Source organism: Limanda limanda, chromosome 11, assembly GCF_963576545.1.
Source record: "Limanda limanda chromosome 11, fLimLim1.1, whole genome shotgun sequence".
Classification (NCBI taxonomy): domain Eukaryota; kingdom Metazoa; phylum Chordata; class Actinopteri; order Pleuronectiformes; family Pleuronectidae; genus Limanda; species Limanda limanda.
In genome coordinates, this window is record NC_083646.1 from 17,100,813 (window position 1) to 17,126,839 (window position 26,027).

The 26,027-nt window shown below is 40.2% G+C and overlaps 2 protein-coding genes across 2 annotated transcripts; both read left to right on the forward strand.

Annotated features, from left to right (window-relative positions):
- The first annotated feature begins 2,357 nt into the window (after positions 1-2,357).
- On the forward strand, positions 2,358-17,701 carry colec10 (collectin sub-family member 10 (C-type lectin)). The gene is made up of 8 exons (XM_061080529.1): positions 2,358-2,628; positions 4,683-4,754; positions 8,872-8,943; positions 10,802-10,855; positions 11,672-11,767; positions 13,264-13,475; positions 14,245-14,462; positions 17,204-17,701. Exons 1-8 carry the CDS (start codon positions 2,514-2,516, stop codon positions 17,313-17,315), a joined length of 951 nt encoding a protein of 316 aa, XP_060936512.1. The 5' UTR covers positions 2,358-2,513; the 3' UTR covers positions 17,316-17,701.
- A 707-nt stretch (positions 17,702-18,408) lies between these two features.
- Positions 18,409-25,767, forward strand: mal2 (mal, T cell differentiation protein 2). Its single transcript, XM_061081297.1, has 4 exons — positions 18,409-18,835; positions 20,682-20,852; positions 22,845-23,033; positions 24,406-25,767. Exons 1-4 carry the CDS (start codon positions 18,716-18,718, stop codon positions 24,475-24,477), a joined length of 552 nt encoding a protein of 183 aa, XP_060937280.1. The 5' UTR covers positions 18,409-18,715; the 3' UTR covers positions 24,478-25,767.
- The last annotated feature ends 260 nt before the right edge of the window (positions 25,768-26,027 follow it).

The following is a 26,027-nucleotide window of genomic DNA, read 5'->3' on the forward strand; positions in this document are numbered from 1 at the left end:
CACGCTGTCGACTTCTATGCGTATGAGATCTTTTTATTATCTCAATGCCATTAATCATAATGTTTTGTCTTAAATATGAATTGTCTTCACCATGATCCGATCTTGGACTTGGAAAGTTGAGGTAATGCTCCTGTGAGTTTTAGCATAATTTCTTTATTATTATTATTATTATTATTATTTTATGTGATGTGGCTTTATATTACAAAAATGTGAGAGGTGTCACTGATAGTGCCAAACCTACACAACGTTATTCCTTTAATCTCCACGGAGCATTTCAGCATCATTCAGCTCATTGTTTTGGTTTCCCAGCCAGCAGCCTTACTGTTCTGGTTCCCTCTCACCACTCTCAGCATTGTTTCAGTCACAGCAGGGTTATGACTTTTTTTTCTCTTAAATACCATGATGGCCACACACACATGTGTACTTGAAACTAGCTGTTTCTTTTGAACGTTCACATACTCAGCAACACCAAGCGTCCGGAAACATAAAAGAGCTCCAAGTACCAAAACACACAGCTCTCGACGTCAACAGATTCCTCAGCAGAGACGATGTAGATGTCGGCGCTTGGCGAAAAACAGCCGATGAAGCCAAATAAAAGATTGTAGGAATTCCGTTGCTATTGAACGAGTGTGTGATGCTTGATTATTTTCAAGCCTGTGTGTGATTAAAATGTTTTTTATACATAATCCAAAAGGAACATATGCTACGTCACGATGAGCAACACAATCTGATTGACGATGACAGTTTTGACTAATCCAACATGTGACGGGACTTAAAACACTTTGAAATAAACCCTTAACTCGACTGTAGAAAAATGTGTTGTTTCAGAGCCAGTACTGGGTGTATTTGAAAGATTTTTGTCTGTAAATACAACTAACGTGACAACAGATCAACCACAGAAAAGGCAACATTAACTCCGTAAAATGGCCGATTCTCAAAGTGACAACCAGCCAGCTCTGTCCCTCAGGGAGCAACAGCTCACTATGAATCTCGCAGTTTTTTTTTCTTCAATCAATAGTCTCTCGATACGATCAGCCCCTCCCTTTACTGCGAACACCAGAGCACACTGACGCCCCTGGTGACCTGATGAGCTGACGTCCCTGGAAGCATTAACTGTCCAATAAGGAAATCCCTGTTTGTGCCAAGACATGCTGCTCCGACCACACTCTCTCCCAGACTCGTTATCCCTCGTTGGTCCCTGCTCTGTCTCTCGTCTTTCTGTGTCTTCTTATCTAATGGTTTCTCATTACCTCTGTCTCTCGCTCTCTTTTCCCTCCCGGGTTCCTCTCTCTCTCCCTCTGAGGCCCCCAGACCCTCTAATCCCTGCATGTTTTCAGCACATAGTGACAAATCAGAGGATGCAATTTTACAAGAATCTGTGCACGCACTCCATTTTTCTTCTAGGTTAGTTTTTTTTAATTTTTTGTCTTGTGTTTTTGTGAGAATGTGCTATTGTTCATATGTACATAAACATTATATAATATGTTTGTGTGTGTGAACAGTTGAAGATATTTAGGCCCAGTGGTGCTGCTCCCTTTTTTAAAAAAAAGAAAAGGACCCAGTCAACATGTTTTCCCTTAAACATTGTGCTCTCTCTCATTTGCCTAAATATTTGCATGAGATTTCAGTTGATTTATCAGAATTTCCACTTTACTCAAACAAATTTGTTTTTTCAATGAGATTAATTGTATTAAATAAAAATGTTGCTATATTGCTTTAGCTTTGTTATATTAATGAACTGTGCCAAATCAAAGTGCAAATATGTTCATACATATTATATTTACATAATATCCGTGGCAGATAACCTGTCACTGGTCAGAAAAAACATAAAACTGATAAATGATGACGAATCAAATACAAATTGAAGCTGAATCCAAGTTGAGAGTTTGTGTCTAATTTGAAACTGAAGTCTGAAACTTAAAGTTGTGAAAGTAAAAGAAAAAGTTGAGAAAATGTTCAGTCCAAAATATTTTGGAACGTATGAAACCTAATGGAAAGGTTCATGCACTAAACAATGTTGAGCTGAATGTTCGAGGTTTAAACTGAGTTTAAGTAGTAATTTATAAAAACTATGGAATAAATAGAAACAAAAATAGAGACATTTTGAACCTGAGAAGAACAATTAGTGACGGTTTTGAATTCCAAGAGATAGAGAGGTATGCAGGACTCTGTTTAGTTTTACATTATGACAAGTAACTGATAAGACTCTATAAACAAGTGTGTGTGTGTGTGTGTGTGTGAGTGTGTGTGTGTGTGTGTGTGTGTGTGTGTGTGTGTGTGTGTGTGTGTGTGTGTGTGTGTGTGTGTGTGTGTGTGTGTGTTCTCCAAACAGATCTGAGCCTCCGTGCAGTGGGTTTGCTCATTAGTGCAGCTCTGATCCTCTGCTCCTGCAGTTAAACCCTTCTCTTTTTGCAGTATAGCGACACTTCACACAGTTGATGTGTTGGTGCTAGCATCTTCCTGCTTAAAGAAATATAAAGCTGGGTATCTTCGTCTGGGACGATCGGGAGATAATGGCGAAAAAATGCAACACAACACTGTTGGAGCTCTGTTTGTGTGTGGCCGTGTTAAACTCCATCTCCGCTTCTCCAGAGGTCTGCACCAATTCCCTTCTGCCTGGAGCTAAAGGTAACACCTTCCTGAGTGTGTCTGTGTCTGCGTCTTAATGTTTACTGTAAACTGCTTCTATTTTCCCCTCAGGTCTGTGTGATACAGTAAATGTAAGTCAAATAATGGTACAGCTGTAAATGTACGACACAGTCGAAATACCTCTACTTATATACTGTTTGGGTTCTTGGATGATTGAGGTTTTTAAATTGGTTCGGAGATTTAAATCTCTAATTTAAACCCATGTCCACGTTGTAAATATATACAGGTGTTACTGAAACTGACGTTGGAACTGATTATGTCATTGGCTTTACATGCAACTTAAAGAAATGTTGAGTGGAAAATAGTGAGGAACTACCTCTAATAGGCTGCAGGGTTTTACAGACCTGATGATGAAGGTACCAAGCATGTAATGTCCTGGAGTTTATTAGCTTGCAGTCTGCTCCCCCATAGTCTTTGGGAGGGAAAGCCTCTCCGTGTGTGTGTGTTTCTCATTTTATGACATCCAGTAGCTGGTTCCCCTGCTGATTCAGACAGACAGACCTAATAAAATACACAGTCGAGCTCAGCTCCACGTTTTTTTTCTCTTTCTACCCTGTTCTCACAAAACTTCTTAATAGAAGGTTGAAGAGATGTTACTGAAACTGAGAATTGAGGTCTGTCACGAAAAATAATCGAATGTCACCAATCTAACCTAGGCCTCTGATGGGACATTTTATAATTCTCAAACGTAGAAAAACCCATTTGCTCGGACCAATGGGACAAAAGTTAGTTTTACAGAAGTTATGACTGAAGTTTAAAGTCAAGTGTTTGTGTTGGTGGGAAACTTTAACATCACATCCTCTCCCCGAGAAGTGAGTGTGTGCATGATTTTCTTGGTTGTCATCTTTCCGCTGAATGATCTGTAATAGTAAGAAAGTCCCATTGTGACAGTGTGTATTTAGACAGCTTCCACTAAACTGAACTGATTATTTATACAGGACTCATCCTAGACGCTGAGTGACCGCAGAGTCTGTGTGTGTGTGTGTGTTTTCTCACGTCTGCATATCTGGGTGGGTGTCGGACGTGCATGTTTCTACGTTTCATAACCCCCCTCAAAAAAAAATTCCACGCAACTTTTTAAGCAAACAAACGTCTTTTACATTTACTGGTACTGTGAGGTCAGTGTTTTTTCAAATAGGTTTACCATCATTTTATGCTTTAAAACTGAAGAATGTTGATGCTGTAGGTCCGTTTTTAGTCCGTTTCACGTCAGTAAACTTAAAAAAACATTGGGTTTCTAATTTCGCTTCATTAATATGTCAAATAACCGCAACAATATATTAAGTTGTGTTCCAGCTTTAGTCGACAAGGTTTGTAGTTGATGGAATCACTTGGAAATGCAGTGGTTTAGTTTGTCTACACCAGAATCATTCTCCCCCCGTGGTCCTCCAATGCTGATAGATGGAGTTTGTGACAGCTCTTTGTATTAAAGCCCAGCACTTAGCGAAACATGAAGTGTTGTTGACATGACCGCAGTAAAATCTCTTCAATCTCGACATTTTTTATTTTTTGCCAACATCTCTTCGCTACTTGAAGTCACCAGAGATTTTTCTCCGACCCCTCATTCATGCTTTCAACTCTGAAAAATATGCTGTGTTATTAACATTCTTGCAATCATCAGTTCATGCTTATGAAAAACGATATTGGCTGCAGTGTATTAAAATGTAATATGAAAAGTCCAACTTATTTGCGAGTGATTCAGAGGAACCTTACTGTACAATGTACACACAAACCCACAAATTAAGCTCATCCATAGAGACACACCCACCAAAGTACTGTGCAATAGTTGCTCTTGGCAACCTGAGAGTTGTTCTAACGTCTCATCATCCTGTGACGGCTCGGATGCTCCCTGCTACTGGGAATATCCAGATTTAACCTCTGTGACACTGGGAAGGCGAATTTGAGAGTTGTAAACACTGATACACACTGTACTTTCCAGTATGTTGACATGAGAAATATGCTTTCTCATAATATGTTTATCAATTGAATTTGAACAAAAAACCCTTTTTACAGTCCTCTTCTTTTTCATCCAGGAGACCAAGGCGAGGTTGGAGAGGAGGGAGATCAGGGGAAACTGGGGAAAAACGGACCACCGGGACTTCAAGGTATCAAACATCCATCCATCTATCATCCTTCTATCCAGCGACCACATCTATTGAGTCATAAATGACGACTGCAAAGGAGGAATGGCTACAAAAATGATGCAAGCGACTTTATCCAGAGGACAATACTTTGACACTAGAAAAATTCTTGAAAACATTGTCTTTCTTTATGGAGTTTGCATGTTCTGCTCATATCTTCGTGTTTTTTCTCCCACGGTGTAAAGATTTGTAGATCTGGGTTCAGTTGATTGCAGACTGTAAATTGTCCATATGTGAGTGTAAATGTGTTTCCTCTCTATGTTGGCCCCGGTGATTCGCTGGCGACCTGGGTGTACAACGCTTCTCTTGCCCCATGTCAGCTGGGATTGGCTCAAAGGATAAACAGTAAAGATTATAATTGGATGGCTTTTTGACATCTTTCAGTGGAACTTTACAAATCAACAACAAATCATATGAGGATTTTCACCTCACCAGACACTACCAATATAGCTCTTGTAAAGCCCCCTCCCCAGTTTAAAATGCACTTAGTTTTGATCAGATGTAAATGTCACACAGAATTCCCGACATCTTGTATCATAAGCAGCAAGTTTCCGACATGTGCAGCGGCTGAAGACGACCAAAGGGAAAAAGAGAAACTGACGAGCGTGAAGGCCGCACATTTCACTACGTTCACATAGACTTTCATCCTCTTTGACTCAATAATATAATTTGCGTTGATGCTGGATAATATGGACAAACAATCAAGGCCGAAGTTTCTGTGCTGTAACTTTCCCCACAGCTCTGCCCTGGCAGCAGCTTTTGCTTTTTCCTGCTGAAGACACATTGCTTTCCTGGGCCGTGCAGTATAAACACACACACACACACACACACACACACACACACACACACACACACACACACACACAGACAAACACACACACACACACACACACACACACACACACACACACACACACACACACACACACGCACACACAGAGAGAGAGAGAGAGACAGACCCACAGACACAGACACACACTCACACACACAGGCACAGACAGACACACACACACCCACACACATCCAGGCAGACACACACACACCAACACACATCCAGACAGACCCACAGACACAAACTCACACACACACACACACACACACACACACACACACAAACACACACACAGTGAGGGAGAGAGACAGACTCACAGACACACACTCGCACAAACAGGTACAGACAGACAGACACACACACACACACACACATTCAGAGAGACATACACATCCAGACAGACAGGCACACAGACACATACACACAGACACACACACACAGACAGATAGCCAGACACACAGACACACAGACACCCACACACACACCCACACACCCACACACACACACACACACACACACACACACACACACACACACACACACACACAGACAGACCGCCCTGCACTTCTGTGTTTCTGTGGGAAAAAGAGATGTGTTAATTGCGGCTGAGGAAAGCAGTGGCGTTCCACTTAGCCAGATGTGCTCAGACGGGGAGATGAACTGGCCAACTTACATGGCATATCATGTGCATACACCCAAACACACTGAGGCATACATGGTATAACATACTGCATACACAAGCATATAGACACAATGAGTGAGATGCACATTGGCACAAAACCACAACACGTGTGCACACAGAGGAACACACACTGAGCACTGGATCCTGGCGGCCTTCCTGTTCCACACAGATGTTTGTTTTGTGCGCTAACTCCTCACACACACACACACATTCACCCACTTGACAACAAGAAACACACACTTCTCCTGTCAGAAAGTGTGACAGACGAATGCCAGAAGGGTCCGTGTATGAAAATATGAACGTGTGAACATCTTTCAACTTTGCGGACATTTTTCAACAGTATAACAAACCCGGTCATTAGGTTTCTTGGTGTGTGTGTGCTTACTTTAGCATGAGCACAGGTTCTTATAAGGATTTTGTAACTGCAGGTTGTCAGCAGCTCAACAAATGACGCATGTGTTCCCTCGTCTTAATTTAGGCCCTTTTTACAGGAAACCATTTCTAGATTTTGGAATGTTAAAAGGGAATTCATGACCGTTAATGCTCCGGTGGGAAACAAACACAACGCTTTGTCGCGCCAAGCATGTTAACGTCAACAAAACGGCCAGGCTGGATTTGTACTTTTGTTAATTGTGCCTAACTCAAAGCTGCTGTTGGACTTTCAGGGTTGCAGATAGTAACGTCTGGAGCTGAGTAATGTTCCTGATTGTTCTGAGGAACCTGTTGGAACAGCTAATAGTCAAGCATGTGAACACAAACAGAAAATCTGGCTGAAGGCCCAAGTTTCCCGCTCTGTTTCAACTGTCCACCAAGCTCTAAACAGGAGGAAGAGCAGAATTTGAATTTGCATGTTATTATCGAGCAAACAAAAACAAAGCAATGAATGATCAAAGGTCTTCTCGCCGTTGAAATTGCTTCAGTTTGTTAAGAACCTGTCTTGAGCTCCATGATTAGAAATGAAAAATGTGGCTTTCCACCTCCTTTGTCCTCCAGCAGCTGGAGAATCCAGACGTTAAACCAGTTAGAGGGGTTGGCCATTATAAAGAGTGTCTGCAGTGATAGGAAGAACTGTTATCTGGACGTTTAGAGAGACAGTTTAACTGGCGAGCGTCAGCACTGCGAAAACAACATGAATCAACTGTTTGAGACAGAAGGGAAAACTTTTACACAGAGAAAACATTTCTTCACAGAGCGAAAAAAACAGAAAACACCTATTATCACCGTTCACAATCTGATCTCAGGTCAGAGCTGCGGAAATATTGACTTTGTGATTGTGCTCCTCAGCTCAGGCATTCGCACAGACAAAAATTGCGCAAAGCAATTGTACCGGGACCATTGTGAAGTTTCCCAAAAAGGCCGGAGCTTTACAGCGTCCTCCAGACCTCCTACAATCCATAAGACCTCACACCCTCTGCCAACACGTCTCACAAATCATCGAGCTGAAAGTTGACATGCGCAAGTGGGAGGCTGGCTGTGTGTGTGTGTGTGTGTGTGTGTGTGTGTGAGTGCGGCAAAGCCCTCAAATAGCAAAAGGCCTCTCCAGTGCGTCACTTAGTATTTCAAACGCCATCAATTTCCAGTTGAATAGTTTCCTGAGGAAATACTCATTCAAGTTCTGGCAGAGCGCCTCAGTCGGCTCGGTCGTTTTCCCACATACACAGACACGCTCACACACTTTGGTTTCTCCTCCACTTTCTCTGTGACATCCCATATTTTGATTTTGAGTTTGTCTGTGAGTTCTTCTAGATGAAAGTGATCTAATAGGAGAGGAGGACTGTAATCAATACGTTTGTTTTTTTTTAAACCAGGCAGTAATAAATAATCAATACTGATACCTGCAAATAAATATCCCATTTCAACTGGCGCTCATTGTACCAGAACCCAGAGGTGAAATCAGGGACTAACGAAAATAATAAGACACCATGAATAAATAATAAGCGAGTGCATTCCCTTTGTTTACAACATTTCCAGAGTAGACTTCCTCTCTGTCTAAACCAGATCCTACAACAATACACATCTTCTAACTCAACAGACGGAATCTCAACACAAAGTACTTTCGTTCAGTGCCAACAAGAATCAGCATTTCCCCCCCCCCCCCACTCTAATTTATTTGCTGGCATAATAGTCATAATAATCACGGCATCAGGAAACAAACTATGCAGAAATTGTCGGAAAGAATCCTCGGGGCTCGTAGAGATGATTCCTAAAAGATGAGATGGAAGAGTGCAATTATATTGATTAGGTTTTGAAAACGACAAAATAATCAACAGAAAAATCAGGATGAAAGCGGTGATACAGACATTGTTGTAAGAATAACAAACCTGAATGGAAGAATGTCCGCCTGACAAAAAAGGGAGCTGTCCAATTTATGATGATTATGAGATTTTACATGATGTGACACTGATAACTTCCATATTTACTCAAGATTAAATGGGAGGTTCTAGAAATAACTTTCCAGGTATATTATGCACATGTGTTGGATTGGAAATTTATCATCAAATCATTATCATTTTCCTTTTCTTCTTCAACCTTCCCATTATCTGTCTTTTCTCCTTCATCTTCTGAAGGCGCACCAGGAGAGAAGGGACTCAGAGGAGAGGTGGGAACCACAGGAAAGATGGGAGCTGCTGGAGATAAAGGTAAATATACAATAAAATCAATTTAAAATCATTCTAATCTGATGTTCTTGTGTACTTTGTTTAAGTATACAAGTCTTTAAAGTAAAGTATACAGAAATAAAACAAAAGCGCATCAGGAGAAAAGCTTCCTCCACTTGCCAATCCTCAGCGTCTTGTTTAAAAAAGCATCTTTCCAAAACAAAGAGAAAGATTTAAAAGATTTACAAACATCTCTGAATATCGTGTGTGTACGTTTCAGTTGCCAGGAACATGACAAACAGCCTGTACTTGTCAACAAAAGGCTCAATAACTGTAAATAATGTAGCTGTGAGGTTCAAAGCTTAAAGAAGACATTTAGTTTCCTGAACTCCCCCCTCAGCTCGGACATTCAAAAAAGCAGAATGGACATTACCACAAAATCCTTAAATTATTTTGTTACTAATTGCTTCAGGCCAATTGCAATTTCCTTAAAACTCCTTTACTGTATTCCCGTTTCCTCACTTCTCAACTCCCTCTTTATGGTATAATCTAAATATACAGTGTAAACCGACAGTATGATGTCATTCACACGCTTTGCCAAACGGTGGCCTGTTTCCCTGCTTTTTTTAAGCATTCACTTTTCTCACTGTTCATTACTTCTAATACGTTTACAGGAAAGTGACTGTGCATCGTGCAGAGAGAGGAGTGAGGTCACAGGTTTGGATTTTCCTTCATCTTGAGCGTCTGTAGCTCATAAAACAAATGTCTTCAGGCCAGTGTTGGCTCCAGCAGACTCACAAACTAAAATCCAGTCACTTTAATTTTTGGTAATTTTTTTTTTTTACAGAAGACTAATCACGTTTAAAAATCCCTCATAAAAAACGGTTTCCATCCCTCTGCTGTGTTCAGCAATTAATGTTAAATAAAGATATATAGTAGATGCTGATGAGCAACTGTTGTATCAATCTGCTGTAACTCTATACTGTTAATACTGCTATTATAAGATTATCTACATAACTTCTTGCAAAATAACTTTATAAAGCTATAAACTGTGAGTTCATATATTAAAAATACCCACCTCACAGCAGCAGGCCTCTTTGGGAGTATAGGACTTTAAACCCACTTATTAATCTGCACTGTAACATGTCTGTCATTGTTTTATTATTTAACCCATGGAGGTGCAATACAGGTGATGTGGTAAGAAGTTAAATCTGAAGCCAGAGAAGTCTGCACGACTGGGTCAGGGTGTTCTAATTCTAATTTCATCCGAATCACACACACACACATGCACACACACTGGTCAGATCAAACCGGTACAGTAAGTCTTTGTTGTGGTCCTTCCTCATAAAACACCAGCCTTTTGTGTCGTTTGTACTGCAGCCACACTTCCCCAAAATGTGCAACTGCCAGTTGTGTTTATCTCCAAAGTTAAAGCCACTCAATATAAGTGCAGATAAAGTATTTTTTTTTAAAGACAAACCTGGATACACAAAAGTTACAATTTACCCAAACTCTGTGTTTTAAAAGAAATTTCAGAACAATGGAAAAATTGAATCAACAGGTCAAACTTTGAATCTGAACCTGTGTGCAGCCGCTTTAAACAGTTTTATATAAATGATGCTGCCATCTAGTGGTAATCAATAGGTCCTACAGCACAATTTCGTTATTAGTCTGTGTAGCGGTCTTAAAACTGAATTATCAGTGATGGTGCTGTGCTATTTATTTGAGATTTAATTGCACCTTACCAAAATCAACCCATAAGAACCCAGACCCATTTGTCCGCAAAGGAAAATTAAAGGGGATATAAAACTGGAATGTTCTGTGTTTATAGTAACTTTATTTATATTTTATTATCATGTTTTGATCATATGAACTTTCTGTGATATCTGTTTCTCTGTAGGGGACAAAGGTGATACAGGTGTGGATGGGCCCTCTGGTCTGAAAGGGAAACCAGGTGAGTAATAACCTGACAGTGCTCACACACTCGTGTTTTCAAGTTGAATGCAAGACCATAATCCAATTCTGTTCCCTATGAAACAACATTATGAGGTCACAGCAATTGAGATACACATAAAGATAGAAAATTGTAGTCCTGAATATGTGTTTGAACCAATAATTGCAGTCAGTTAAATCCTCAGACTCTGTCCAGGATGCACCCTACTGCTACAGTACAAACATCAAATACACTGCAGTCAGAAGGATGTGACAGGACAACAAGAGGTTTCCCAGTGTTTTGGCTGTGCACCAAAGCAAAATCGATTTTAGATCAAATGACGTCTGAGTGCTTACTTTTAGCTTTAAATTCGTTTTAGGTTATAAAATCAAACTAAGGCCCATAGCGAGAGGAGCACAGGCACTATGGGCCTGGCAGAGCACTGCCAGGGAAACTGGGGAACATCGGCTCCTGTCCTTTGGTCATTGACAGCGAAAAACTTGTTCAACTAAATATCAAATTATGGAGAATCTGGGCAATTAAATGAGAGAGGAGGGACAGTTCCTGCTCTGTTTATCTGTCTTATTAAAGACGAGAGCCAGGATGTTATAGGACAGGCAGAGGTGCAACAAGAAAAATGTGGCACTGTCCTACATATCGCTCATTACATTATGTCAGGACACATCTGCATAGAGTAAGTGTAGATATGTGGCAGTGCTATCCCCTGAATGGGCTTTCCCATCATACAGCAGGGGGAAAAAGTGTTGTATGATATTGTTACCGTCAGTAAAATGATTCTGTGCTTTTAAGTCCTGCTCTCACTGAAATCTCCTGCAGGCACCACATGTGACTGTGGCAGGTACAGGAAAGTGGTCGGTCAGCTGGACGTCAACACGGGCAAACTGAGGAGCGCTGTCAAGTTTTTGAAAAATGGTGAGTCCTCACTATTTACCCATCATCATGCTTCGTAGGTAAGCAAAACAAAACTCCTTTTAGAGTTGAAAACCATTCTGGAATAAAAATAAAAAAAATGAAAAACTATTCAAAGTGAGGGGCGGCACAAATGTCCGTCTTCTACCGGGGATGTGACACATGGAGGTTTCAGAGTCATACTCTAATTTATAAATATCTATTGTTCATATTGCACAGTCCTAAATCTTGTGTTTATAATATTTTTGAATTGTCTCCTATTTATACATTAATGTTACACAAACACACCACAGCAAATCCCTTGCGTGGTTGCGTGTGTGTGTGTGTGCGTTCGTGTGTGTGTGTGTGTGTGTGAGTGTGTGTGTCCGGTGTGTGTGTGTGCTTGAGTGTGTGTGTGTGTGTGTGTGTGTGTGTGTGTGTGTGTGTGTGTGTGTGTGTGTGTGTGTGTGTGTCTGTGTGTGGGATGGGCAGTGGACCAAACCACTGTGAGTCAAATGAGAGAGGGGTTAAATCTTTCAACTCTTAAAAAGGCATTTATGTTATATCTGTAATTAGCACAAGTGCATTCAATGCATAGTATTATATTCCATAAATCTTCTGAAGCTATATTTGCAATGATAATGAACGGGACAACTCTGTTATTCCCAGGACTGAGGGGGGGTAAACCCCCCACCACCACCTTGTGGTTTCCACATTTTAATCTCTTTGTATTCCCTAACATTATTTTTATTTCTAATATTAAAATAAATGAATATTGATAAAGTAAATCTGTGTTTTCAAGGCATTGTTGACTATAGTTGTTAAATAGATCTAAACTAAAATGCGCAGGTGCTATTACCTTATTTGCCTTTTGTTTGTTTGTTAGAATAACATTAACGATATTTAGTTTCCCTACGTGTCTGCTTACTCCTGGTTTCATTTGATGAATTGAAAATAATCAAATACATCTTCATTTTTATTTGGAGCTCTGAACTACATTATTTACTGTGTCATTGCGGTATTTCTCTGTGATGTGTCATCCTATGCTCCAACTTTTTTTAGTTTTTTGTTTTCTCTTTGGGTGGGGAGAAATATTTAATTAATTTTATTTCATCTATGTGTGTAATTTTTTTTTTATTTTGTTATGTAAATTTCAGTAATGTTTAATGTAGAGTTTTATGTATGCTCTGCATGTTTTCATGTTGTGAAAATATTTGGAAAAATAAAATATTCTAAAAAAACAAAAAATACATCTTCATTTTTACCCCGATATTTAGCATCGGAAAAGAACGTTGCCATATAATAAGATAAAAAAAACTGTCTGTCCTCATTTTAATTAATCATGTCCTGCCAGTGCCAAGCGCTTGACACAGACCTGCTCCAAAAAGGTTTAATGAGACATGTCGACCCCCTGGCTTCAGATTTGTTGATCTATGTAAAGAAACAATTATCAAATCAAATCAATTATGGTGGGAAACATGTAAAATCTCCTAATGACCTGAGTCTCTTGCCCTGTGCAGTCATCCTGGGGCTGAAGGAGACGGAGGAGAGGTACTACCTGCTGGTGAAGGAACCCAAGAGGTTCAGAGAGGCGTCGATGAACTGTAAGCTCAGAGGAGGCTCACTGGCCATGCCCAAAACCACCGACGACAACCGACTCATGGCAGACTACGTCAGTCGCGCAGGACTGACGCAAGTTTACATTGGTGTGCAGGCTCAAAGCAAGGACACAGTAAGTGATCCCCAGCACTCACACTCACACACACATAGGCTGCTCTCAGTCATGCATTGAACTCCGGAGAGAAACCCACAGGGAAATATGAGACAGTGTGAATCCAGCGCTTCAGCAGTTTGTAACTTTTCTGAATAATTAATGAGGAAGGGTGATTCTGCTGCTGCTGCCATCATCTTCAATATGAAAGGTTTAATGCTCTTTTTAATGATGGAGTTAACCTGAGAAAACATGATCCACCACTGTTTTCCTTTTTTCTCTAAAGAAGGATTTGTATCTCTAAGTTTGTCTTAAACCCAGTGGTGGAGGAAGTACTGAAGTTTAGTACTTAAGTAAAAGTACCCAGGAAAATATATACTTAAGTAAAAGTAAAAGTACTACATCAACAATGCTACTTAACTAAAAGTAAAAAGTACTTGCTTTTAAATTTACTTTAAGTATTAAAAGTAAAAGTACTCATGCAATGGGTTGTCTCTCAATGTCTAGGCTGTGCCATTTTGATAAAGAATGCAGATATAGCTACTGGTAATACTCATGCCTCTACAGATGTCACTACTTGTAATAATTATAACCAACAACATTTGTTTATTGGAAAGGTTGGTGTACTTATTGTGCTCACCCTCTGTAATACTGTTCACACTCTATCTTACAATTCTGCGGATGACAAGTTATCTAAACCTGATAAATGATGACAAGCTGTTTTTGAGAGTGTTCCGTGTTTCTCTCTCTCTCTCTCTCTCTCCCCTCCCTTACGTTTTTTCCCCATCAGAATGGAACAAGCAGCTATGTGTACGCAGACTCCAGCCCCCTGCAGGGGTTTGCAGCCTGGAGTCAAGACGAGGTGCTAAACTCCAGCTTATCTTCAACCACAAACTCCAGCTGTGTGGAGCTGCTCAGCACTGGAACGTGGGGCCGTGTGGAGTGTGAGGCCTCCATGTTTTTCATCTGCGAGTTCCCAAAGAGCAGGAGAAGAGGAGGGAGGACGGGGTGAGGAGGAGGCATCCAGTAGTCAATGTAACATGTATGAACGTGTGTGTGTATATGCATCTGCACGTGCGTAGTACATTTATGTAGAAGTGTACACGACATATTATATTTTGACCCTGATGGTTTTGCATAGAAACATCTGTTGACATCACTAAATAACTTACCCACTTGGCTAAAAGTTTCATTACCTCCGCCAAGGAGGTTGTTTTCAACCCTATCCATTTGTTTAATTGTTTGTTTGTCAGAATGATTGCACAAAACAACCGGTCTGAATCAGGGGGCGGATACAGGATTATTTTTTTTAATTTTAATAGGACGTTTTACATTTTTCCACATTTTCCCCTTTTCCCCAGGGAATATAATCAGGCACATTTAGGGGAGGGAGTTGTTTTCAAACATGAGCATTATCAAAGCAGCGGGAGATTCTCCACTCAGAAGTTCACAACAGTAACAAATCCCCTGGAGGATTCAGGTGAGGGATGGTGCAGCAGGCGGAGGCAAGACTTAACATATTGATTCTGCTCCAGAGATCCAGGGAGCTAGTAGGGAAAAGTCTGCAGAAACTCCCTTGGCTCTTTCTCAGATATTTGCGTTCACACATGCAAATATATCTGCAGAGAAACCTCAGGGGATCTCTGGTCGTTCAGTGCACATCTGAAAGCAGAGTGTCTGACATTCGGTGCAGCTTGATTGAACTTTAGGCGACTTTAAGGGAACTTTAAAGAACTCATGTTGCCGTTCATGGGCTCATGATGCTCTGTTGGTGCAGCAGTTTGGGGTTTCTTGAGGATACTGGAGCTACACTGTAGAATTTTAACTCGTCAGCGGCTCCACTGCTTCAAACATACATTCGTTGCAGTGTTTGTTTTTGCGTGTTGCTACAAACTGTATGTGGTAGAAAGCAAACAGAACGCATTGTGTGGCCCATATATTTGTACCGCAGGAAAACTCACAGGAACTCTTTGTTGTTTCCCTGGCTTTTCAACTTCCATATGTTCATGAAGTGGAGTTCAGTTAGGTTTAGTAAAAAAAAGTTCAGTCAGTTTAGTGTATTGGTTTGAGTGCGTTTAGAAGGTTTCCCTCTTCCCTCTTCACCACCTACAGAATTTGTGATTTCCCAGACAGATGTCCGTTTGGTGAGACAGCACAGTCACACATTTTAACACAGGCTCACACATGCCTTGTTCTTGATATCCTCATACTTCACAGGAAATGTGTTAATATTTGGCCGCAAAGGATGAAAAACTTCTCATGTCCTCATACATATTTCTAACTGCAGCTTACTTTATGTTTGCCTACTGTACGGCTGCGGTAGGGCGCATCCCAATGAGTGTCTAAGACTGTTTGTTTTCTCTGCAGTTGTATCTGACTCAAATGCAGTTTGCCTGACTCTGTATTTACCGGCTTGAAACTATAGACATGACATGAAAATGTTCAAACCCACATACGAGACTTTCAACAATTTCTGGGAACCAAGTGTTTTGTATCTGTGTGTTTGTCCAAATTGCTGTAACCCTCCTCATCTTGAGTCATGGTGAACAGAACAGAGGGATATAGATTCACATTCGATGTAAAAAGTGCAGAGTGTGTGGCATTGTCAGCTTAATCAACTGTTTAGTAGAAAAACTGATACTTCGGCCCAATGGTATGGACTGAGATCATTTTAGTTTGAAAACAAATGTTTTAAAAAACTATTTTAGTTTCAAGAAAACGTATGGCTGTTGCCTTAGTCCTTAGGGCCTATATAAATCTGCACCTGTGACACTGGTTGGGCTTTGGAGGTATGCACTCCACTTTCATTCATGGTTGTATCTGTTTCTAATCAATTAAAGTCATTCAAAGCAAATAGAATCAAGTAGAATGAACATTAAGAGATTTCAATGATTTATTTCTGGCATCCGGCTGTGAGATAGTAGTGATCCACTGTTGTGGAACAAGGACAAAGGTGCTCTCTCAAAAAACCTCAGAGTCCTTACCCATTTAAGAGATATCTACTGTAGCAGTCTTGGTCTTACAAACAATGGCCTTATATCACGTGAAGGATACAGGGTCTTTTACAGGTCGTATTGATTGTGACTGCGAGCCACCCTAAACTGCCTGGTGCCCTTTCAGAGGTTATGTCAACATTGTTTCACATAAACCGACTCCTGGCTAAACATTAACTGTGACTCGCTTTCAGAAAACTACCCTCACCAACTCACTCCACAGCATATCACAGTTCAACTGCATCGTTTCTTTAGAGAGCTGCAGCCCCCCCCCCCCCCCCTCTCCACCCCACACACCCCTACAAAATAACCCTCCATTACAACGGATCTTTTTGTCATTGCAAACACTTCGAGTGCTCTTGAATAGGGTATTTGAAATCAGTTCTCCTCTCTCTCTCTGTCTGTCTCTCTCTCTCTCTCTGTCTCTCTCTCTCTCTCTCTCTCTCTCTCTCTCTCTCTCTCTCTCTCTCTCTCCTCTGCTATAGACCTTCAACTAATATTTACTCTTTAACTCTGCTTCTGCACCGTGAAGGTTAACCATTATACACACACACACACACACACACACACACACACACACACACACACACACACACACACACACACACACACACACACACACACACACACACACACACACACACACACACACACACAACACACACACACGAGCACACACCATTGTTTTTTCAGCCCTTGATTCTTTTCCTACAGCAATCAGTGACTCCAGCTATTTGTCTTGCCCTCTCACTGTAGTGCTCCTGAGCTGGGTTCTCTGCTGGTGGCTCCCACAGAGGGAGTCAAGTGGCCTCAACACACTTGGAGTACCGCTGCCTTCACTTACAAAAGGGGCAAGACGAACACATGATGATTAATAAGGAATGACTGCATAGTTATAAAAAAAATAAAACACATTTAGGGTGTGGAGAATGTTATGGAGGAGCAGGTCTTTGTCCTTTCGTTATTACAAACACACCCTCAGGATTTTTATGACATGCTTAGCCATGATAAAAGCAAATGCTGATGGAAATTGATTAGCATGAAACCATTACCAACTTGTCAGTGTCAGTACAAGAAGAAGTGCATCATTTTATTATATGGATATTATTGTTGTACGGGCTGGACGATAAATGAGTGGATTGAAATAGAATCTGTCGATAGTGATAGTTATCACGTTAGATGTCACATGATTATTGTGTCCTTTTTCTCCTAATGAAGGTTGTGCTCTTATATTGAACATTTGTTAGAGTGTTATACTAGTTATTTTCTTTAAATTAAATCATATCAGTTCAAACCACTGCATCCCTAGTCAATAAACATAAAACACTTAATTAGTTTGGTCCAAGTTGACCTGATGTTTTTTTTACAAAAAGGCCCAGCTATAGTATTGTACTTACTGTACCCAGCCTCCCTTTCGATCTGAAACAGTAACTTCTACACGGTATTTTTCAACATCAGGGGCCATGAAGGGGCCACTATTTACACAGAAGGTCAAACATCTATGCACAATTCCTGATTCAGTAAGTTGCACTTTAAAGTCATTCCTCTTTCCCTGTTAGTTCTATAGCTTTGAGCAAAGCTACATATTGAACGTATAGACCCTAGAAAATAAATAAATCTTACCAAACTGTCATATTTATTGTTAGTAGCATTAGTGACTATTAAAAAAAAAAGACCATTGAGAGGACAGGGGAACTTCAGGGACCAATCAGATTTCATCCCCCTGTTATTGTCTTCACGTTGACAACATTTCACATGTACACTTACTGTCTACACTTTGAATAGAGACTATATAATCCAGCATTTGCCCATTGGTTAATATCTTGAAAAAAAACAACAACTTTGTATCTATTTTAAATTGTGGGCCCAGTCCAAAATTTCATCGACCAGTAATAACCACCTCAGTCATTTGGCCCATGTTGACTTTATGCCACATTTCAACATCATGGACATGGGGCGTGGGAGCTTCTCTGAGGTCCGTGAACGCAGCGCAGGTTTTCCAGGGAGTGGCCCCTGCACCTGTCCGACCTGTCTGCGGCAGCAGGAGGAGGAGGAGGTGCAGGAGGAGGAGGAGGAGGAGGAGGAGGACAGGGGACACATGACTCCGGAGGAATTTCCCTCCGCTGCTCCCGTCCTTTGTATCGCGGAGTGAGGTGAGTGTGGGAGCCGCAGCGTGAGAGGCAGAGGAGAGAGGGACTCACAGAAGAAGAAGAAGAAGAAGAAGGAGAAGAAGAAGGAGGAGAAGAGGAAGGAGAAGAGGAAGGAGAGATGTCGGAACAACCAGCCGCGAACCCCGCTGCCACCTCGTTCCCTGCCCCGACGATCTCTCTCCCCCTGGGGCTGGAAGTACTGAGGACTTACTCTGGAGCTCTGGTCTGCTTAGAAATAGTGAGTGTGTTGTTTTTAAAATCATATATAACCGCATGTAGTTTAATAACGTTCATCTGTAGTCACTATTTCATTCTTATTTATGAAGGGCCTCGTCCTGATCGTGTCTGTTGAGTCATATATGCCACTGACTATCTGGGTTTTTACTCTTAGTCTAAGTGTTGACAAAACACTGATGTTCACTGAGGCTTCAGCTGAGTTCAGTGTTTATGTTTGACAAACCAAAGCTAAAGAGTTGCTGCCATGTGTGGCCTCTTGGATCGAGCGCCTGTCTGTGCCTGCAGGCCTTTACAATAGATGACCTGGATATCCTCCACAGCAATACAAGAGTCCAATATGTATTATGTGTTGTGTAAGCACATAATTGATCTACCTCAGATTTGCTAAAAAGTGTTTGTCCTTCCCTGAATGTCGTAAAAGAAGAAGGGTTGGAAATACTGAAACCTTCATTCAAAATTAACACTAATATCATTAATTAAACGAATATCAATATTGATTCATATGAAATTATTTATCTTAATATAATATATGTCCACATGTGTTCTGAGCATCATGTCCCTGCATCATATTGACATTGACTTCCATTCATAACTACTGGTTTGAGCATGAGCTTTATTGTCCTTTCATGACCTGCAAGGTGACTTCTACCATGTACCAGGCTTATGAATAATCAACTTATTATAAGAGGTCGGCTGGTATGGAACTTTGAGGTTAAACAATGTGCGATATTGATACAATGGCCAATATATATATCTTTTTTTTTTTTTAAACAAAATTGACAATGATTGCTGAGATGTTTGGATCAACCTACTATGACAAAGAAGTGGCGGCAAGATGGAAAAAAGGGGAAGGAATGCCACTAGTGGCTAGTGGATAGAAAAAGATATGATTTCCTGAGATCATCTAAAGATAGATAATTGATAGAAAATACTGTGACATACTTAACCAATCATGAATAGAAAACGGCTACAGGTTTCTCTTTAATCATTACAATATGCTATCCGTATGTCTGGTCAATGTCCAATATAAGTTCTACGCGGTGTATGATTTCATCCAACTAATGAATTAAACGTGCTAAGTCACTACAAGTAGGGTGCTTTGCTCTGGATTTTTGTTATCGATTAGTCAGACTGGCTGCAGGAGCTGGGCTAACAATAGCCATGTTAGCTATGGCTAGCTTTAATCTCATCTCAGAGTTCAGTTAGTTGCATTAGCATAGGTCCATATATATTTTATTAGGAGCGATATGAAAATTATTACAGTGTCTTTTCAAGTGTATCTCGATGAAGGGATGGGCTTAATGCAATGGCATGACGCAGAAATAAAAAATAGATGTATGTATGTAAGAAAAAAAAGAAAACAAATACATAGACCTTGAACTAAGAAAGTAAACACCTATTTGTATTTTCACTTCAGTCATTTGAATTCTGACTTGTACCAGATGCTAAAACTCTTTTCCAACATCTTCCACCCTTCATTAGCTACAATAGATGCTCCATAAAAAGCTGCTTTAAAATTACACTTAAGTGCTTTTGTCAGTTGTGTTACCTTCATGTTTGCCCTTTTGGAAACCACAACAAAGATAAAATTTGCTACTATGACATGCATTCTCTAACACAACACTGTATTTTATCCTCATGGCCTCACAAATGACTAAATCTGCATGGCGGGTTCAAATGAAGTGTTAATGCTCAACTGCTGACAAGCCTGAAACCCTAAACCATGAACATTCAAACGGATCGGGGGTTTCTGAAACTGCCGTCTCGAAGATTGCAGAGCTGATTGTCGGTATATACACTAACACCTCATACTGTCACCACTGAGAGTCTCTGTTTTTCATCCCCAGTTATTTGGGGGTTTAGTATGGATCCTGGTGGCCTCCTCCAACGTGCCCGTGCCTCTCCTGCAGGGCTGGGTGATGGCTGTCTCCGTCACCACCTTCTTCCTTTCCTCCGCCTACCTCGTGATCCTCGTCACCGGCCTGGCTGACCGCATCAACACCGACTGGAACTTCTTGGTGAGCTGAAGATAAAGGAGCCGATCAGTCTGCCAGTTTGTCAATCTTTACTATCTGTCTGCCTGTGTGACTGATTCAATTGATTTTATTCCTCCTTGATTTGAAAAATACCAAATTATACCCTGCAAATTAAGGAAAGTGGTAAATTTTCATTCCATAAAACGCTGTGAAACAGAGATTGAAAACAACACCGAAAACTCAAAAGTCCCATCGGTAAAATCTGAGATGTCTGTCAGTGTTTGATAGTGTTGTCATGGCAGCAGCTCTTGTTTGGTGCATGAACATTAGAGATCAGGTTCAGTGGCAAAAACTACAATTCAATTAATTCCAGATCAACTTGTGCTATCACCTGTCCATGTACCAAACATGAACTCTGGGGACGTTACACATTAGACAGCTCGGTAATTTGTGTATTAATGTCATCCATGAATATACAGTATGATGCCTGGTTTAGGTTTTTTCTTTAGAAATTCAACAATAACTATTATATCTTTATATATTACTCCTTTTAGACCATAGAAATATGCTTGCGTGTGAAGCTGGGGCACTTCCTCATACTGAAATTTATCAAAACTTAAATGTAAACCCATCAAAGTCTGCTGGCGTCTTCTTATTACCATGTTCTGACCCCAGACAAGTTGTATCTATTACAGATTCAAATTGTTAAATGCAAAACAATTCATTGGTCTGAAGAACTTTAATAATAAGCTGTAATTATAGTTTTTGACAACTTGGGAGCAACGTGCAAGATAATTTTTTTTTCTTTGTATCATGCAAGATGCAAAACCTGCAAGACAACAGAAATGATTCAGCTGGGTTGAGTTTGAAAGACTGACTGAAGTAAAAGATATAGAAGTGTAACCACCATAGGATTCGTACAGGTGACAACCGAGCTTATTGCTTCCGACGCATTTGCTTCTGGTGCATTCGTGCCATCAGTCATTTCTCGTCGGGGGGAAAAAAGAAAGTTCAAACTCCTCTGGCAAAGGAGTCAATCGCCTGTTTTTGTGGGTTTAACCGCCATTTGAAAAACCTGCATATACCTGCTAATGTTAGTGTAAAAGATATTGAATTCCAACATGTGGATAATGAATCACTTGCCATGCTAAAAATGTGTAAAAATAAAAAAAGACAGCCTCTTAGTATTGCTGTTCAGTGTATTTTCCAATTGGGCCATAACTCTAATTAATAATTTATGTACACAATGAAAAGAAATCCAGAAGCTGTCCCTTTTCCTTGCGTTTATGTCATGGCAGAGGACTCTGAGTTGAGTCTGGCCTCTCAGACAGAAGCAGTCGAGCCTCAGGCTCCAGGCCCTGCTCCCTGGAGAAAGCAGGCGTGTGGGGTTGTTTGTCTTCGGCCCGAACAATGGGCGACATGGATGATGAGCTCACGCTGAAGCACAACAAGGGCCCGAGTGTAGTCCCGCCTGGCTCACAGAGTGGAGCGCACAAACCCTCACTGACCATCTCTCCTTTAACTCCTTTCCCCCCCTATCTTCAAATCCCTTCAACCGTTTCACCGCCTCGCATTTTTTTCATTCTCTTGTGTTCTTTTGTTGTATCTGCCATGTTGTGCTTGACAGTTTATCATAATGGTCCATTCTCTGTCACATAAACTGGTTTGTTGTGTGAGTGCTATTGTACAGGTGGCTGCCATTGTCTGATAATCACACTGTGGGATAACATATGTCATTCTTGGTTCTCAAATGACAAAGTTTCCCACTCTTTCTCCTGAGTAGTAGAATTTAAATTTGAACTTTGCAACCATAGGATAGTCCACCTACGGAGAATATTTCTCACATTTCGAGATATTAGTTGGCAGATATAACAGTTAAAGGTTTTTTAATAAAGATAAGTGAATTATATTGTGTCAACTCCTAGTAAATGGATCGAAGTAAAGCTTAACTTTCACTGTGTTTACAGCTGCAACATGAAAACAAACCTTTATTTGGTAGTAATTTACCTCTAATCTCTCTCGTCTGTTTCTCAGGATGTGTTTTACCATTTCATGGCTCTGCTGTTCTACTTCGCCGCCTTCGTGTTGGAGGCAGCGATCACGGCAGCAAGAGGAGAAGCCCCCAACAACAGCACTGAATGTGGGGGGTGTTTTGTACACCCTCGAGGCAACATATTGACAGTCCTGAATGAAACGCAGTACGGTATTAATGTGGCAGCCACGGTGAGTGCTGGGCAGCTTCTCCAATTAATGCATTTTAATTCACATGGTTTAGTGTGCTTGCAGAACTACCTGAAGCTTTTTTGAGCCATGAACTGTGGGATAACGTCTGAAAAACTGGGTCCGGACATTTGTCTGAGTTTGTCTTTCACATATGAAGAACACAGAGTTCAAGAGTTCATGGCACCTTGACACCGTCGTCGGCCCTTATATTGCCAAATTTGTTCTGCTGAGATGCATTTGAAGGTGGAACAAAATCTCATGTTGCAATAGAATGTATACTTTAAATGTGCCTGTGAGGGGTTTTGTGAAGGATGTTTTTTCTTTACAATAATTTTCATTTAAAATGACATATTTCTCTGTCGGAAAAACACATTTGGGACACCTATAAGTATAAACTAACCTCCCTGCTGATTACACTATGGCAATGATTTTGCTTGTGTTTAAACTTGTGCAGGGATCTTCTGATACCTTGTAGAGTTCAGTGTCCAGACTAGTATCAGTTAGAACTGTCAGACCATAAAACAGTATTATTACTGCAATCTACTGCCTCATGCTTGTCAGCTAACACCAACCTGGCATATAGAAGTTTACATCTCTGTCTTTCGAGGCTTGGATATTATATGAAGTGAAGAATTTGAAGGAAGTTTATACAAGATTTTAACTGTATTCAGCTTTAATAATCATATGAATTCATGTGGCTAAAAAAAATTTGACCTTTGTGCTCCAATTTCTAATCAGTTCTTCCTTGGGCCCAATAAACGTCTGTGGCTCCTGCCAGCGTGGAGCCATAAAAATACGACGTACCATAAATTATGTTAATAAATTATTTTCATCAAATAAATTATGATAATTATTAGTTTGTATGTCACTGGACAGTTGTTTCATAGTCAAGTCAGTTTTGAGCTCATCAGTTGTAGAATGTGGTTATTGGGCCAGTTTGGAATGAACAGTTGGTACATGTCGCTCTCTCTGTGCTCTGTGCATGTCTTAAGATGTGAAGGTAATCTACAATGTTAGGGTCAAAGAAAAATATAAATAAAAATACCAAATACTGGAGTTTTATATTGACATCCTCAGTGGGGGGTTTCTATTGGTGGAACACTACTCTAAAGAGGTCATATGTTCCAGGACATTTTGACATTTGTATTTATTGAAATTTATTATTATTATTTATTTGCAGATTTTGCACAGCTAAGAATGATAAGACAAATAATATACAGTGATTTATTTTAAAGCTTCTTCCTAAATGAAAAAATCCAAAATTTGCTGGTTAGACTATATTAAAATGCTCTTGTTAGTTTGCTTTTCTTTGTTTAATTCTTTACAACTTGTTTTAGTTTGTGACTGATCTTTTCCCTCCTTCTTTTTCCAGATATTTGCATTCATAGTGACGCTATGCTATGGCTGCAGTATGGTGATGGGCTTCAAGAGGTGGATTGTGTAACGAGAAAAAACAACGTAAACAGATTTTTGAAATGCTGCGTAACTTCAGCATAAAACATCACAACATCCACCCAAAACTCCAGAGAAAACAACTGCCAAACTGTTTTTATTTGAGGACAAACTCGATAACTTCCCGATGGGAAACTCCTGTCAGCGAGCGATCACAGCGTCAAAGCTACACAAGGAAAGTGTGGAGAAAAGAATTTTGCTTCAGTCAGAACATCTGTCAAGATTTCTGGAAAATAATATTCCCGCAGGATTCCAATCGTCTGAGGTTTGGTTTCAAGCTCTGTAGGTTGAGTCTATGTTGAAGGTATTTTGTTAAAGGAAAAGTAGTTATTGTCCAGTTAGCATCATATGATTTGTATTCCTCCGCTGCTAACCCGATGACTTCACTGCTTTGCCAGGAAAATCTATGTGGGAAGTTTGGGAACGCTTTGAGGCTCATTCGGGCTCATCTTACGAGATGCAAGTGACGCCTCTGACAGTTATGGTTTTGTTTTCTTACCCGCTTTGTTAATCATACAGATATTGACCCATTTCCTAATATTTCCCATCGCCATGACCACAATAACCCGTCCATGCTCTGTGTATGCAGCTTTAAGGATATGCACAACAAGACCTGATGGAAAAGACCTTGAAAGGCAAAGTGATGGTTTTTACTGACTTCCAGTTACTTTGGTGCTAAAGAGCTGCAGATTCACCCTAGATTAAACATGTGGCCATTATTTAAACTATGAGTTTATCTGATATTTGAATTTCAAAGGTCTGATTACTTGTTAAGAGCACTTTTTGTCAAATTTTCTCAGTATATACACCCTAAATATTTTTCACCAAATTGTAACTATTGTGCTATTCAGTCAATGTAGTGTCTGTTGCTGTTTAAACTTGAGTGCTAACTCTTGTGACCAAGGTCTGGATTCATTTGTTTTGATGCGTTTTACTAAAAACTAATAATCTAATCTGAGCATCAATAATAATGTTTTTATCACCTGCTATATTTCAAATAACAGTGATGGGTGGACTGTTTAATATATGTGCTTCAAGTTGTAGGTTTTCACAGTTTGACCATTATTGTTTTTGTATGGATACATCATTCAATTTTCATAATGAATAATTTTCTTATTTTAACATGATTCATTAGATGTATTTATTGAGTACATGTGTTAGCATGAGGCTATTAACATGTTATTTGTAATTTAAGTAGTTCTAGAAGAAGAATCTATAATTTTGCCATGTGCTGTTTTTAATGCATTGTAGAGCTACTGAAATAAAGGTTTTTGAAGAAGAAAAAAAAGTTTTGTGTCCTAACAGGAATTGTTAATTGGATCGTCTGTCACAGTGTAGTTTTTGATACCACCACTAAGAGTCGCCAGAGTCAGGAATTCTCATACACCACAAACAGGGGCTTCATGAAGGCAAACACAGTACAGGGATGTCCCGCAGAATTTCAAAAACAGGGCAGAGATCCTAAATATAATTGAATTCCACCAGCCCTGTGTGCAACTTGGCTACAACTATCCAGAATTCCTTGGGATTGCATAATAAATC

Coding starts and splice junctions, on each gene's coding strand:
- colec10 (XM_061080529.1), top strand. CDS start 2,514: ATGGCGAAAAAATGCAACACAACACTGTTGGAGCTCTGTTTGTGTGTG. Junction 4,755..8,871: donor CGGACCACCGGGACTTCAAG/GTATCAAACATC, acceptor CATCTTCTGAAG/GCGCACCAGGAGAGAAGGGA. Junction 14,463..17,203: donor AGAAGAGGAGGGAGGACGGG/GTGAGGAGGAGG, acceptor CTCTCACTGTAG/TGCTCCTGAGCTGGGTTCTC.
- mal2 (XM_061081297.1), top strand. CDS start 18,716: ATGTCGGAACAACCAGCCGCGAACCCCGCTGCCACCTCGTTCCCTGCC. Junction 20,853..22,844: donor ACACCGACTGGAACTTCTTG/GTGAGCTGAAGA, acceptor TCTGTTTCTCAG/GATGTGTTTTACCATTTCAT. Junction 23,034..24,405: donor GTATTAATGTGGCAGCCACG/GTGAGTGCTGGG, acceptor TTCTTTTTCCAG/ATATTTGCATTCATAGTGAC.